A 17,572-nucleotide genomic window follows, 5' to 3' on the forward strand; every position below is an offset into this window, starting at 1 on the left:
ATTTCTTCAGTACCCAACCATGACCGCAGTGTAGTCATCTGTAGGGGCAGCCATGGCTCAATGGTTAGAGCGCTGGCCTTTAGATCAGAGGGTTGCAGGTTCAAATCCCACCCTTACCAGCATCTTCATCAATGCCTGAAATGCCCTTGAGGAAGGCACCTAACCCCACATTGCTCCAGCGCTTGTACTGTAACCAATACCCTGAACCCAAATAAGTGTAAGGTAAATGTATTGTAATGTAATGTAATGTAATCTGTATAAGTAAGATAAGATAAGTATGCCCTTTATTATCCCACAATGGGGAAATTCGTTTGTTGCAGCAGTAACATACATACAGATGTGCAAAAAGCAAACGGCACACATACAGACATGGGACCAGGAGGATTAAAAAGTATATAAAATAGATAAAAATAAAGATGTTATAGAAAAAGGAGATATTTCTGTTAAACACAAGTACATTAGTAAAAAGTGCATTGGTAAAAAAAAGTGCATTAGCAGCATCAGAAAAGGAGGAGGGGGGCTAGAAAATAATAAAAAAGGTGTTGCCCAGGATTGCTGACCATTTTGACATCATTCTCCTGTCCCCCACCACTTCCACAGTGTCAAGCAGAGAGTAGAGAGAGAGATGTTCCATTGGTCCATTGTTTCCGGGTTCTATTATTGGGGTGGAAATCCCCCTTTAGGCAGACCTAGGCAGACCTAAGGACTGTTCTATTCAATGCTAGGAGCATTATGACATGCCCCTTTAGGCAGACCGGAACCTGGTCATGTTAGGTGCCCATAGAAACCTATTATGTTGGCATATCTCTATACTTAAAGAATCTCTGGTGTCAAGGCTGCAGCCCAGAACAGAGCCAGCCTTCCTCACCAGTTTATTGAGTCTCTTTCCCTCAGCTGTTGTGTATTGTCAAGCAGTTGTCACAACACAGAGACTGATAAACAAAGACCCACCCAGAGATGCAAAAATACTAATATGTGCTGTGGTGCGCAGTGAGAGTCAGTGAGATGCATCCATTTCACTCTATGTATTTATATCAGTAGTGGACATTGTGCACATGTGCGCAGCGCCAATATTAAATTAATTATTTACTAAGTCTTTATAAGCATCCTTATTATAAAGGGTTGCATCTTTTTCTATTCCATCATGTTCCATCATGGCAGCATATACAGTATATTCTGTTGATGTAATAAGTTGGTTGTCTGTTTATTTATTTATTTGTTTGTTTGTTTGTTTGTTTGTTTATTCTCCTCCATAGCAACACTCCTGAAGACGGAGGAGGGCAGTCTGCCGGAGGGCAAGGTGAAGATCCGGCTGGAGCACGACGGCTCTCTACTGGACGTGGACGAGGACGACGTGGAGAAGGTCAGTGTTGGGGGGGGGTTCTACCAAACTAGTTTGAGGGTGTTCACTAGCACCCTCTCGCTGCCCCCACTTTGAAAACCACTGATCTAGACTGTGCTGCCTCGCAAAGGCAATAGTTTAAGGAAGTGCGCTCTGCCCCAAAATGTTTTATTTAATGAATTTTTTATATATATATTTATTTTTTCACAAAAGGGCTTTTCTACAAGACAAGACCAGAACAAGACAAGACAAGAACAGTCTCAGCAGTATTGTTAACACGTCATCAAAGATTATTGGAACACAGCTAAATAGTCTGAGTGATCTGTTTAACAAACAGGCAGTCCAAAATTAATTTTCATTAATGCCCTCTGGGAGGCGCTATTATTCTGTCAGGACAAAAACAAAGCGTTACTCTGGATCTTTCATCCCTACAACCATTAGATTATTAAACAAGGTTGTAGGGATAGAGTTCATTACGTAAGGGATAATTGACGACACGGTGTGCGTATAACAGGAAAAATAATGCACACCAGGTGGTGATGCGGCCACGACGCGAAGCGGAGTGGCCGTTACACCTCGGTGTGCATTATTTTTCCTGTTATACCTACACCGTGAAGTCAATTATCCCGCTTATACCACGGTTGCCACACTGTCTGTAATTTATTTGAGGCATTATTTCGATGCTTTAATTGCTAAAACAAAGGTTTTCTGTAGAACTACTTCCTTCCGCCACAAGAAGGTTCTTTTCATAACTTTCTGGCGAACTGCCGTTGCTAATTCTAAATTGAAGGTTGCTATGGCCAAGACACCGTTGATAGTTCTATCGCATTCGGTTGTCAAGTCAAGAGCCAGTCGTTAATTCTATCGCATTTGGTTGTCAAGTCAGTCGCCTCAATGTTCTACCCATCCGATATGTGGGCGCGTCTGACTTGCCCACTAGATTATGCAACAGTTGGCATGATTCCTACAAATGTACAGATCTCAATGGATAAAAAAAAAAACCCTGCGCATCTTGGCGACATTCTAAATGCCTCGCCTCGCCATTAACTTCATCAAAACAGGCACCTCGTCAATCTGCTCTCCTCCCATAGGAACTCCCTTTGATTTATTTTCCACTGCGTTCCCATAGTTATTGATCCGAAAATATCCCGTAGGCTACTTTTCACAAGTTACGCTACTCTCTCAACTGATAAACGCTACAACCACAGGAAACATCTCCTCTAGTGGGGAAGAAACGCCCACGTGAAACGGGCGTCCCTAACTTTGCGCAGGGAATCTCTCCCTCTCTCCCTCTCTCTCCCTCTCTCTCTCCTCTCTCTCTCTATCACAAAGTTGACAAAGTGATGGTCAGTTGGGAGAAATAAACATTTTTGTCATTTGATTAGGCCTACTTAGATTTACACCAGATTCACTACACATTGCTGGCGTTTCCAGACGCGCGATGCGACATGTGTCAATTCAGCGCGTAATGCTTGCAACTTTTTTGTGTGCAATTTATGAACGTGCGTGCCTTGGTGCATTTATGAGTGATTCTCTAATTCGCCTACACTTTTAAGTCCGTGGATTTTATTTGGCAATTCCACTAACTATTAACTGCATCCAATGATGTTTTGGACATTAGAAAACATTTATCTTTCATATAATACAGAAAGTGTAGAGATAGCATTATTTCCCTCAGCAAGAATGAATATTTAATACTGGTTTTGGGCGTTTTCATGCCGTCCTGTTTTCCAAATGTCAGATTCAGTCTTCATATTAGCATGTAAAGAAACTTGTTTTGCCCAAGACGATTGCAAATGTTGATTCACAGTAATCATCACAATATGACAAAACTGTCAAAAAGACCACTGTCCTTTCCATTATACATGAAATTTGCCATTTTGTGTGTGTCCACGAAAACTGTGTTAACCGTGTCACGGTCTGAAACCTCCTCCATAAATCAGTAATGGTTTGGTCTTAGGCCATACGAATAACATCATGTGATGTCATAACCTCTTTGGCAGGATACGGGAAGACTTTTTGGTAAATTTTGAGCTCCATCCTTCCATAATTTAATCCATTCTTTTTCATGTTCTCATAGCGGGAAAATTGCCTGTCAACAGTGTTATCAACATATTCATAAGAATCTGAATTAGAAATCACATGTAGAAAAACACAGATAAAGCATACAGATACATGAATTGATTACGGTGTTGTGGTGGAACTTCTGAGGTCCTCAGTTAGCACAACACCACAAAAATGGCTGAAATGTCAACGGTGTTACCGTCAATGGTGTTACAATTAAGTATGCCAGTCAGGGTTGCCAGATGAGGCTGATGATTTCCAGCCCAAAAAATGATCAAAATCCGCCCTAAAAACCCGCCCAATTCTATTGATTTATATGGCAGTGGGAAGGTTTTTCTGATAGATGCCATTTTTACCCGCACACGGCCATCCTAAGCAGCCCAATTGGGCGGGAACCAGCCCAATCTGGCAACACTGATGACAGTTGAGTTTTTGCTAATTTATATCCATATTGACAGACAAACAAACTAAATAAGTTGTGTTCTAGGGAGATGTGTTTGTCTGCTCTGTTTTTTTCTCCTAAAAAAGTGCAGACTTGTTCCCCTGCACTGTTGACCGTAACACAGTTGAGTAACACCGTTGACTGTTTTGAAAGTGTTTTTGCGCTATTGATCCCTTATGTGTTGGAAAAATCCTATGAACATACACTAGGGATTATCTCTGGAGAAGGAAGTCTTGTGTAAGGAGGGTGACTATATTCAAATCAGACGTTACAGGGATTTATGATGAAAAATGTGTCAGTCTGTATCACAGTGACTCATAAAATCCTACTTATGAAGCTCAACAATCACATTTTCTATATCAGTTGCACAGATTAATGACAACATTACTGCTAAGGGACATAAGCACTTTCAAACATATATTGTTTCAACTCTGTAGTATTTTTATATATGTTTGAAATGACATAGTATTTGTCCATAACACTGTTGACAAAATAATTAAGCAAATGTTTGCTTTCATTAGAGTATTTATCAAATGATTTAAGATTAAGCTTGGCAATTTGTTTGTTTGGAAACTTAAATATATACACTATGTAAACATCTAGGTCAATTAGTTGAAAAAAAATACTGATAATTGACATTTTGCTTTTGCCAAAAGCGTAGGGAAATCGTAGAATCACTCTTATACACTGGAGTTATGCGGTCAGAAAAGTGACCTAATAGTGGGACTACTTCAGGTGTTCATATATAGACAGTTAATCAACACCCAATTTAGTGCGTCACAATGGGAGATTCCAGACTGCCGTGGTATAATGACCATTTAATTTACTGAGGGCTGCTCATCACTGACAGGACAGGGAGTTTGAATGTATGTGTTAAAATGTGTATGTTTGCTATTTTATTATTTAGGCTATTTATTGTTTTTTGTTTCCTTTAGGTTTTGTATTTCATTTTCTACTCTTTTTATTTATACTATCTATTCATTGACTGATGGAGACTGGGACCGCAAACTGAATTGCCCTTCATGGGACTAATAAAGTAATCTGAATCTGAATCTACCACAAATGTACTGATCCAAGTGCTCGCACACAAAGCTAAGTCAGTAGACTGCAGTGTACTGTAAAGGCAATAGACCATGATGTCAAATGGTGGAAGAGGGCGTTGAGTTAATTAGTTAAAAACACTAAACATGTGGCCTAATTGGACGTTGAATCAGTGTCAGTGTCCTTGTTCAATGAAATGTTGTCTTTGCCATGACACTGATTGATGGAAGGTGACCATTTTAGTCATTTTAGTCAGTCTCATACTGTGGTGAGCTGAGGTACTTGCCTATGTAGAACAGGCCTTAAAGGACCAGTCCAGCCAATTTCAACATGCAGTTGTAATGCTCACACTACCCTGGACTTGTCAGTACCTGAGTTTTTTTCCCCTTCTTCTTCAGCCATTTCTGAGATCCTGGTCATTGTAATGGGGACAGCGCTTTGTTTACATTTCAAAAAAACATTTTTTATTTATATCCAAAACATCCAAAAGGTTATAACATCAGCAGACAACTAGCAAACAGTGGGTACCTTTTGGGAAAATATTTGGAGTAGGCCTATGTTTAAAATTTATTAAATGTAAACAAACGCTGCCCCCATTAGAACAGCTCATATATCGGAAAGGGCTTAGCCAAAAAATGTGGCATCACCGGGTACTGACAAGTCAAGGGTAGCGTGAGCAATACAACAGCATATTGAAATTGTCCGAACTGGTAATTTAAATGCAGCTATGTTTTAAACTCCTCCATGATATGTGGTCTAGTATTCTCATACTGCTAGCATTGTAATTACATCTGTAAGAGTACTTCTACTTCTACTTCTACTTCTACTTCACAAAACTCTGACAGGAACAGCCATGTTTTAGACTTCTCTGTTAAACTCCTCCATGATATGTAGGCTGTTTCTCAATGCCCAGTGTTCTTGTGTCTTGCTAGGACATGAAGCGCCCAGTGATTGGATACTCACTGATGTTAATACATTCTTGACATTATGGACATTTACATTTGTTCTAATGCACAATCGACCTCTTTTTACTTTGTAGCAATCCCCTTGTGTATCGAATGCATTTGACCAGTGGTCTGTATTTATTTATGTATTTATTAACTTATATGTCTAGCTATTTATTGTGTTTGTACTGTATGTGTCTTTTATTGTAGGCCTATATGTTTTATGTCATTCTGCTGTGCTGTAACACAAATTGCCTTTTTAAGAACATTAAAGCTTTCAAGTCAAGTCACTCTAGGAGTTCACTTGACATTGAGATAACCCCGTAGTCTAGTATTGTGTGGTGTGACTCCTCAGTGACCCCAGTGTGTCCCTTCCTGTCCCCCCGCCAGGCCAACGCTCCGTCCTACGACCGCGTGGAGGACCTGTCCTCACTACCGTACCTCAACGAGTCCAGCGTCATGCACTCCCTCCGCCAGCGCTATGGCGGCAACCTCATGCACACGTACGCTGGGCCCAACCTGCTGGTCATCAACCCCGTCAGCGCACCCTCCATGTACTCAGAAAAGGTAATGTCTCATCTCACTTAGTTACTTACTTACTTACTTAACTTTTATTTTTCAGGGCATCGCACATAATTAACATATGCATACAAACATGTATGTAAATGCTCCAGATTATAGCACAAATGCTAATTTCCATCTGTTGTCCAAAATAAGCAGGCTAGATGCTTACAAGAAAATTAAAATCACATATGATTTTATTTTTATGCATAAAAAACTGTTAGTAACAAAAGGAATAATACACATGCTGGACATAAAGCATGTTGATAAAAATAAACTAGAAAATAGACCCACCCACTGTTAGAGTATGTGGCCTGGATTTGTAGGAGGGAGGGTAACGTCTCGTCTCATCTATTGAATCCATGTCCATTTTGTCAGATTATTATTATATATTATTTGATGCGTTATATTTTGATGACACCTGTACCCCCAGAATGTGTGTCAGGTTGTTCTCCGTGAAGGTGTCACTATTTCAAGAGTGTTCAACCAGTGTTCCAAATCCAGAGATGGAAGATGATGGCGGATGATGACCTTGTGGTTGTTAGCCACCATCTAGCTCTGTTATGGCCATAGCCATAATCCCATTACTGCATGTCCTATAACTATGCTCATGCTGCAGATAATACAGGGGTGTGGCACCTTTTTCATTCAAGGGGCCCCTTAAAATTCCCCCAAGGGCCGGAAAAGTCCCCTCAGAGCCGTACTATGAACAAAAAACAGGATTTTCCCCTGCACTTTAGGCCTAGATATTGAAGGCAGCCACCTTTAAAACAGACCCCACCTTCTCTAGGTCCCCTGAATATAACTTAATTGTATTGCAAATGTAATTTCTAAGATTCCTTTACAAAATATGTCCTATTTCATGTGAAGCTGTATAACATTAAAATTGTGTGGGCTGGATAAAAGGGCCTCAAGGGTGGGTAAATGGCCCTTGAGACATAGGTTCCCCACCCCTGAGATAATACTGTAGGTGCACAGTGTGAATGTCCTATAACTTTCACTTCTGCTCTACCGTAGGGGATGTACATGTTCAAAGGGGTGTCATCAGGAGATAGCATAACAATGTCGACGTTCTACAACTTCCACTTCTTCTGCTGCAGGTGATGCACATGTTCAAGGGGTGTCGTCGCGAGGACACGGCGCCCCACATCTATGGCGTGGCCCAGACGGCCTACCGCAGCCTCCTGACGACGCGGCAGGACCAGTCCGTGGTGCTGCTGGGCAAGGCGGGCAGCGGCAAGACCACCAACTGCCAGCACCTGGTCCAGTACCTGGTGTCCATCGCAGGCAGCCCAGGCAAGGTCTACTCAGGTGGGTCAGCACTGCAGGCAGCCCTGGCAAGGTCTACTCAGGGGTGAGTTTCTCAAAAGATAAGTTGTTAGCCTGTCACCAACTTCGGTAGTTGCCAATGGGAAAATGCATTGAAAACAACAAAGTAGCTAATGTAGTTAGCAACTTTGGTTTTGAGAAATTCACCCCAGGCAAGGTCTACTCAGATGGGTTGAGTAGGTCAGCAGGCAGCCCAGGCAAGGAGTGCATCTTAATATGCCACCTTGCCTCCTCCACTTGTGCTTGTCTCCTGGCCCCGCCTCCTGGCCCCTCCTCCGTGGAGAAAACGATTAAGTTTCCCAGCTGTCAGCCTAGCCACAACAACTTTTGAGGGACTGTTTTTCATTCACCATCCCAATTGCAAACGAGAAAAAGACTCTACAATTGAGCTTTTGCAAGATATTGAAATATAATGCTGTTGTCAGTGATGTCATCATGACGAGAAGCGAGTGGAGGAGGCAAGTGGAGGAGGCAAGGTCCCATATTAAGATGCACTCAAGGTCTACTCAGGTGGGTTAGCAGGCAGCCCAGGCAAGGTCTACTCAGGTGGGTTAGCAGGCAGCCCAGGCAAGGTCTACTCAGGTGGGTTAGCACTGCAGGCAGCCCAGGCAAGGTCTACAGCCCAGGCAAGGTCTACTCCGGTGGGTCTACTCAGGTGGGTTAGCACTGCAGGCAGCCCAGGCAAGGTCTACTCAGGTGGTTGAGCAGAGCAGGCAGCCCACGCAAGGTCTACTCAGGTGGACTCAAGCAATGACTACACTCACTTCTGAAACATTTCTTGCATGTGTTTTGCCCCCCCCCCCCCCCCACACACACACACACACACACACACTAGATGTGTTGAGTTCAGACGCTGTCTTCAGCCACCTCCACGTTATCATTGATCTTTATCTGTATTTCCTGTGCCTTCACTCTCTGTACCTGATTAGAGGGGGAGATTCAATGGAGCTCTATCTATCTCGCTTTGTGTGCGTGTGCGTGTGCGTGTGCGTGTGTGTGTTTGTGTGTTTTTGTATTTATTAAGCATGTGCATAATCCATTTCTCTTACCACACACACACACTCACTCAAAGACGCACGCAGACATGCACGCACACCTTAGTGTTGGTTGATAAGAGTAGGGCTCGCTTGACAGAGGTTGTCACAGTTTGCTTCCTGGACACAGAACGACACACACAAACTAAACGCAGCGCATCACAGATTGGAACGACACACAGCCCAGGAAGACTAAAACGCAACACATCACTGATCTAAGAAAGACACAAAGCCCAGAAAGACTAAAACGCAACACATCACTGATCTAAGAAAGACACACAGTCCACGCGATCGTGTGCCTTATTAAGTTCTTCACACCAAGCCTCTCCCGGGCTGTGTTCTATAATGTGTTCTAAATGCTGTAGCAATCAACAGTTGTATGTCAGAGTGACGATATATATATATATATATATTTTTTTTTTTTTTTTTAAACATATAAACATATAATCTACAGTTCTTTTAACAGTCATGAGTGAAACAAAAAATACATGTATAATTGGTTATAAAATGCATCCTGTATGGAACTGTACATAAGGATTTCAAAACGGCTACAAACTCTATGAAGTAAATAAACAATATAGCAGATTATGTGACACAACAAGCAATGACTACACTCACTCCTGAAACATTTCTTGCATGTGTACCCCCCCCCCCCACACACACACACACACACACACTAGATGTGTTGAGTTCAGACGCTGTCTTCAGCCACCTCCACGTTATCATTGATCTTTATCTGTATTTCCTGTGCCTTCACTCTCTGTACCTGATTAGAGGGGGAGATTCAATGGAGCTCTATCTATCTCGCTTTGCCTCTCTGTGTGTGTGTGTGTGTGTGTGTGTGTGTGTGTGTGTGTGTGTGTGTGTGTGTGTGTGTGTGTGTGTGTGTGTGTGTGTGTGTGTGTGTGTGTGTTGTGTGTGTGTGTGTGTGTGTGTGTGTGTGTGTGTGTGTGTGTGTGTGTGTGTGTGTGTGTGTGTGTGTGTGTGTGTGTGTGTGTGTGCGTGTGCGTGTATTCGTGTATTCGTGTATGCGTGCATTTTATTAAACATGTGCATAATCTATTTCTCTTACATCACACACACACACACAGGCACGCGCACACACACAGGCGCACACACACACAAACTCAGGAGTTTTTAACAGGTGATCAGTCTTTATTACAAAATGTTAAAGATGTACAGAACGAAAGCAAAAATAACAAATCCTGAATCAATCATGATCATAAACGGCATATAAAATATTAAGGCGAGCTCTACAAAGGCTTGTAACACGATAAGCATTTATGTACTATCATCACAATTGCACTATCGATTATTAAACACCATCATGAACGGAATGAAGTATATAAGGGATTTTAAAACACAGCTTTTTTGCAATACACAGTATAATGCGACAGGAGAACAAGACTTTAACATTAAAATGGATTAAAAATTGGATGTACAAAAAGCATGTGACTCAAACAGGGGATGATTACATTCGGTTATTCTTATATTCGGTTCAGGCACTGTCCTCAGCCTCCTCCACGACATCATTGAGATGTTCATCTATTCTTCTTCTTCTTCTCTGCTGCCCCTCTCTTCTCTGACGTCCAGAGGTCGGCTCTCCTTCCCTGCTCCTCAGATTGACCCAGATTACAGCAGCTACCTGCCCCAGTAGTGCGCAGCCCAGCAGGGGCCCGTAGGCTCTGTAGAACGCAGAGTCCACCCCAAATGGGTCCTCCTTGGAAAGAAGGCGGATGGTCCCCTCATAACAGACACATTTCCACCGATACTCTTTGTATCCTATGACCCTCCATGAGTACTCTCCACTGTCCTCTGCTGTGAGCATGGAGATGTTCAGAGATGTGCTGAAGTTGAACGTGATCACTCTGCCCATCAGATCCTCGGGCATGTGCACGTCATCAATACCAAACACCTGGGCATCTTTTTTGTGCATATGGTCTATTATTGGCATCTTTGGATTGAGACTTTTCTGACGGAACCACTGAACCCTGAGCAAATCCCCAGAGTCCTTTACATTTGCATCTAGTCGGACACTTTCACCACGAGAGAATGTCACATTCACAGAGGGGAATTCAGCACACACTGAAAGCAAGATTTGTTGTATTTTGAAATGACTGTGTTGACAGGTATAAATCCCAACATTTTTCTGGGACAAAGAGGGAATTATGAGCGAATAATTCCCAGACTGACTTTCATTCAGCATGTACAGCTCTTCCTTTGGATTGGTTTGATCACTCATGGTCACGCGGCCATCTACAGTTCGCGACATCCAGTGCACTTTTTCTGGAGCATCTCCGGTGAAAGTGCAAGGAAGAGTGAGCCTCTCTTTTTCATAAGCGATGACCATTTGAAGAGCTGGCATCAGCTTCTGCCTTTTAACCCTTTGACATTGACCTCTTCTCCACATTGTGCATGAGAAGTCTTCAACACGTGAAACGCCAGACAGTGTGACCACAGAGGTGTTGGACTCCAGCCGCAGTCTGTCCCTCAAGTGTGGCACGAGGGGCTGCGGAGAGGAGCTGGTGTCCAGGACCAGAGTCAAATAGTTTTTATGGTCATAGAAGTTGTCATCTTCGTATAGCTGCAGACTGCTCCCATTCCCCATGGCAGAGTCAAACTCGCACAGCACAGCACTGCCGTTTCTGACATGTTCAGCATGAGGCAACTTCACGTCTGGTTCTACGCAGACGATGAGACGGTATATGGAGCTTTTTACTGGGCTACTTTTACCTCTCCACTCCTCCACCCTGTAGTCTGCACTCTGAGACATGGTGAGGTAGTCCAATCTAAAACAGGCCTTCCTTACCGGACAGGTGATCTTGTAGCCCTCTGGCTGTGGAAAGGCTGTCTGTGAGCAGTTGATCAGAAGTTCATATCCGTCTTGATTCTTCTTGTATAGCAAGTAGTCGTCAGCCTTGGTGAAAATATCAAATTCAACGTATCCTCCTTTAGTCCTGATAAGGATAAAAGGGTCCAATCTGAGGTGGGCACCAGAGACGTAGAGCATCAGGAGAAATGCCCTCACAAACTGAGCTCTCTCCATTCTGAGATCTGTGTTGCGTGGCGTTAAGCTTCTTTATGTCGCTCTGAGATCAGTGATGCACTGCGTTTCGTCTTTGTCACAGTTTGCTTGCTGTACTCACAACGCGACACAACCTCTGTCAAGCACGCACTACCCTATCAACCAACACTGAGGCGTGCGTGCCTGCGTGCCTACGTGCCTGCGTGCGTGTGTGTCGTTGACTGTGTCGGTGTCTCTATGCGCCTGTGTGTGCATGTGTGTCTTTTCCTGTGCTTTCACTCTCAGATCAGATGTGGAGATTAAAATGCAACTCTAGTTTTCACACTACTCTCTTACGAAATGATATCGTGAGATTGAATGTGCTTTCCTATAGACTCATTAAAGATGCACCATGTAAGATTGTGTCCAGAGTAGGTATTGCAACTATGCTGCTCATTAATACTGGCTATTGCTGAATTTGATCTTTTCATGAATATTTTAAGAGTAATTAACTAATATTTATTAGTAAGACCAAAGTATAGTACGTTTTTCAGCTAAAAATGTCTATTTCTGGATATTCAAAATGGCGGCCAATGGAGAAGATCCCCCTTTTCACGTATGAAAAGTGCCATTTTCTCATTCATAATGAATATTTGGAATTTCAAGGAATATTTGGAATACTTGGAATTATAAGAAAGCACATTCAATCTCACGATATCATTTCGTAAGAGAGTAGTGTGAAAACTGGAGTTGCATTTTAATCTCCACATCTGATCTGAGAGTGAAAGCACAGGAAAAGACACACATGCACACACAGGCGCACAGAGACACCGACACAGACATAGACACAGACACACACAGACACAGACACAGACACAGACACAGACACAGACACAGACACAGACACAGACACAGGCACGCACTCCTCGGTGTTGGTTGATAGGGTAGTGCGTGCTTGACAGAGGTTGTCACAGTTTGCTTGCTGGACTCACAACGACAAGTAAGTAAGTAAGTATTCATGAAAAAGGTAACATTTGTGAATGGGCCTCAGGAATTCTGGAAATAAACTACAACACATATTACACACAGTGCACCTTTACCTATAAAGGACTGTCGGAAACCCTGAATAAGTATTGTAGTTCAGAAGACCTAAACCTCTCCTCACAAGTCTACTATTCATACAGTAGGTGTATATGGGTCAGTGATGTTTCAGCACAAGTCAGACAGCCAGTTCCACTATTGTATGGATTTTTTGTTTGTTTGTTTGTTTTTAGTGGACTATGTAAGAAGAATATTCATTGCAGCATATCAACCACCAATTACTAATTCATTTATGGGAATTAAATGCCGTTACGCCTGCTGACGTCTGAGCCCAAAAAAATGTCTTTCACCCATATATGCATGTAATATTCTGTATCATGTATTTGTCTTTAATTCCCTCTCGTTGTGTCCTCTCACAGCGGAGAAATGGCAGACCGTCTACACCATTCTGGAGTCCTTACTAATTAATTTATAATGCCGCTATAATGTCGTTGCTCGAGCTGATGTCTTTCGCCCATATATACGTGTAATATTCTGTATCATGTGTTTGTCTTTAATTCCCTCTCGTTGTGTCCCCTCACAGCGGAGAAATGGCAGGCCGTCTACACCATTCTGGAGTCCTTACTAATTCATTTATAATGCCGATATAATGCCGCTATAATGCCGCTATAATGCCGTTGCTCGAGCTGATGTCTTTCGCCCATATATACGTGTAATATTCTGTATCATGTATTTGTCCTTGACTCCCTCTCGTTGTGTCCTCCACAGCGGAGAAATGGCAGGCCGTGTACACGATCCTGGAGGCCTTCGGTAACGGCTCCACGGCCATGAACCCCAACGCCAGCCACTTCTCACACATCGTCATCCTGGACTTCGACCAGGCTGGCCAGGTGGCGTCCGCCTCTATACAGGTATGATGTTCTGGGCAGGTGGCATCGACCTCTATACAGGTATGATGTTCTGGGCTGGCCAGGTGGCATCGACCTCTATACAGGTACGATGTTCTGGGCAGGTGGCCTCTGCCTCTATACAGGTATGATGTTCTGGGCAGGTGGCGTCTGCCTCTATACAGGTATGATGGGCTGGTCTGGGTGGTAAAATCTCAGGCTTGGTGCCAGCAATTAGGCATTGGGGCAGTAGAGACTGTCCATAAAATCTTCATAGAAGTAAGAGTATGCACATCCCACCTCTCTGAGGCCAGGTGCAGGACAAAGGCGCGTCTGATAGTGGAAAAGAGTAGACGTCCGCACACTGTTGCTCTGCTTTGAAAATGGATTCAGGTCATACAACATTTCAACCCAGCAGGGTCTTCATCGGGCAGTAGAGACTGTGCCAGAGATGGGAAGATTCTAAAATATCCCATTCTATTCCCCTCGTCCTGTGTTCTCCCTGGCATAACTTTAAGTAGTTTTCATGATTTAAAACATTTTTTGTCCCTGTGCTCTATGCGGAACACATGTGCACACAGACACATGCATTTATGACTTTTACTTGGTGAACTTTATTAAAGCATATGGTCCAGTTTTAAGAGACTTTCACACACAGGGCATACCTATACAATGTAAGCACATGGGTCAAAGACGTCCAAAAATGAACTGTCATTCAGTGTAACGGATACCTTCTGCTGACTGTAACTGTAATAAACATGACTCTTTTTATTTATTTATTTTTCCAGTGAATTCATGAAAGCCTCGGCTGTCATCCATTTACTTGAAACTATTTAAAAATCATGTTTTTTTTACAGTTACAGTCAGCAGAAGGTATTCGTTACACTGAATGACAGTTCCTTTTTGGACGTCTTTGACCCACCAGTGTGAGTTCGGGGTGACATGGAAGTGACCACTGCTGATTGGTTGTTCCTCTTGTCACTCATTCCCATCAGACGATGCTATTGGAGAAGCAGCGAGTGGCCCGGCGTCCGGAAGGAGAGTCCACCTTCAACGTCTTCTACTACATGATGGCGGGAGCAGATGGATCTCTCAAGTAGGTCACCATAGACAACAGATTTCTTCAAGTTCAAGTTCAAGTTCAAGTTCAAGTTTATTATAGCCAAATCAACAGTGTAACATAGAGTTGCTAGGAATGTCTTGGTATGCTCGTACATTTAACAACACAAATACATATAGCTAAGACAGACAAGAAAACAAGGAGGGGCCACAAATAAACAGGGGATTACGCATACAATAAACATTGAAAAGTGCAATAAGACATGATACAGTACATAGTGCAAGGTAGGCAGAGGTAGAAGGCCAGGCAGTGGGGTGGCTGTAAAGTGCTAGTGCATGTTCAGGTTCAAGTAGCGGATGTTACATGATGTTATTCCCAGTCAGATCTCACGCACATCCAGATCCCTTTTTTTTGGTTGCAGGGTTAAAGTATAAAGTTCATGAAGGCAGAAGATGAACAACACACCGATGAGCTTCCATTTAATCAATTTTTCTTTGCGTGACGTTTCGAGCCACCTTGGCCCTTCCTCAGACTGATATGATGTTATTAACATGGCTAGATGGCCCCTAGTCATTCAAACTGTGCTGCCTATTGCCAAATTTGATCTTTTCATGAATATTTACAAAGCAAAAAACAAGTATTTTTTTAGTATGACCAAAATACAGTACGCTTTTCAGCTAATGTCTAAATGTCTATATCTGGAAATTCAAAATGGCGGGCCATGGAGAAGATCCCCCTTTTCCTGTACGTATGAAATGTACCATTTTCCCAGTCATAATGAATACTTGGCACATAATGAATAAAGGTCATGGTAAGTATTCATGAAAAAGGTAGCATTTGTGAATGGGCAGCATGAATTTTGGAAATAAACTACAACACATATTATTAGAGATGCACCAGATCCTGATTTTAAGGATCCTGCCGGATACCGGATCCACTGCTTAAGATCCTGCCGGATCCGGAACCGGATACCGGATCCTACGAAAGGATTAAAACACATAGCCTACACATGGGCCCTTTTTATTACGTTGGCTCAAACTATTTAGACTCATTGGCTTACTGCCACACTGCCTGCACTGGCCGTTTCCAAAGTTCTTTCACTCCCTGCAGCAATTGGGGTTGTGAAAGACTGAAAAACCTAGGCTAGAGATGCACCAGATCCTGATTTTTAGGTAACTGCCGGATACCGGATCCACTGCTTAAGATCCTGCCGGATCCGGATCCTGTGAAAAACCCTATTATCCTGCCGGATCCGGAACAGGATCTTGGATCCTGCGCATCTCTACATATTACACAGTGCACCTTTAACTACTTCAATGTCTTGTCAGTCAAGTCAAGACACTAGTGACAGTTATAAAGACATCTTGGTATCTTGATATTAATTGATTGTGCTGTGTTTATGCTTGGGCTTAACACAGGACAGAGCTGCACTTCAACCACTTTGCAGAGAACAGTGCCTTTGGGATTACACCACAAGCTAAGGTAAATACCATGCTTTATTGATGTGATGCGCTAGAAGATTAGAAGTGTCATTCAGTCAATACAATGAGGAGAATAAGTATTTGATCCCTTGCTGATTTTGTTGGTTTGCCCACTAATAAAGACATGATCAGTCTTTAATGTTAATGATAATATGTATTCTAATATGGAGAGACAGAATATCAAAAAGAAAATCCAGAAATTAACTCTAAAGAATATATATTAATTAATTTATATTTTATTGAGGGAAATAAGTATTTGATCCCCTGCCAACCATTAAGACTTCTGATCCTGTAGATCAAATGGCACTTCCAATCAACTTGTTATCTGAATTGAACACACCTGTTAATAGTAACCTGCACAAAAGACACATTGAATCTGCAGAATCAGTCCATAGAATCAGTCAATCAATCAAACCAAACTCGCCAACATGGGACAGACCAAAAAGCTGTCAAAGGATGTCAGGGACAAGATTTTAGAACTCAACAAGGCTGAAATGGGCTCCTGGATATTAAATGGTGGTGGATGTCTTCCCAATTTTAGGACATACAAAATGATCATCAATCATCAATCTTAGGCCTGTCTCTGGTTCCATACAAGATTTGACCTAGTGGGAATTTAATAACCAGAAAAAAGGAGATAAAACACCTTAAAACTGTATGGGAGGAGCTAGGAAATCATCTCAAGGCAGCTGGGACCTCAATCACTAAGAAAACTATTGGAAACACTTGATACCACAGCGGATTAAAATCTTGCAGTGCATGTATGGTACCCCGGCTTCAGAAGGAACCTGTTCAGGCTCACCTGAGGTTTGCCAATGAACATCAAACTGGATTAGGATATGATTGGGAGGTGCTGGAATCAGATGACACCAAAATCAAACTGTTTGGCATTAACACAACTCGATGTGTTTGGAGGAAGAGAAATGCTGCCTATGATCCCAAGAACAACACCTTCTCCAACATCATAAATGAAAGTGGTAACATTATGTTTTGAGGTTGTTTGTCTGGCCAAGACACAGGACAACTTCACATCGTCAAGAAATGGATGGAAGGAGACATGTAAACGTACAATGCTGCATGCCAACCTCTTTCCCACCACCACTAGACTGAAGGTGGGTCATGGATTGGCCTCCCAATATGATAATAATCCATAACATACAGCCCAAGCAACAAAGGAGTAGCTCAAGCAGAAGCATATTAAGGTCATGAAGTGACCTAGACAGTTTCCAAACATTAACCCTATACTAATCCTGTGAAGGGAACAGAAGCTCCCATTTGGCAAGCTACAGTCATACAACTACCGTGATTTAGAGATGATCTGCAAAGAAAAGCGGACAAAAAT

At 42.5% G+C, this 17,572-nt stretch overlaps 1 protein-coding gene across 1 annotated transcript in view; it reads left to right on the plus strand.

Annotated features, from left to right (window-relative positions):
- The window catches only part of LOC134452474 (unconventional myosin-XVIIIa-like), a 177,800-nt gene that overhangs the window by 59,828 nt on the left and 100,400 nt on the right, over positions 1-17,572 (plus strand). Inside the window, exons 5-10 of the mRNA XM_063202880.1 lie at positions 1,257-1,363; positions 6,224-6,400; positions 7,495-7,705; positions 13,571-13,713; positions 14,685-14,785; positions 16,168-16,231. Of these exons, the coding sequence (XP_063058950.1) occupies positions 1,257-1,363; positions 6,224-6,400; positions 7,495-7,705; positions 13,571-13,713; positions 14,685-14,785; positions 16,168-16,231 (803 nt within the window). The remainder of the gene's footprint in view (positions 1-1,256; positions 1,364-6,223; positions 6,401-7,494; positions 7,706-13,570; positions 13,714-14,684; positions 14,786-16,167; positions 16,232-17,572) is intronic.

This window comes from Engraulis encrasicolus, chromosome 7 (assembly GCF_034702125.1).
Source record: "Engraulis encrasicolus isolate BLACKSEA-1 chromosome 7, IST_EnEncr_1.0, whole genome shotgun sequence".
In the NCBI taxonomy this organism is placed as follows: Eukaryota; Metazoa; Chordata; class Actinopteri; order Clupeiformes; family Engraulidae; genus Engraulis; species Engraulis encrasicolus.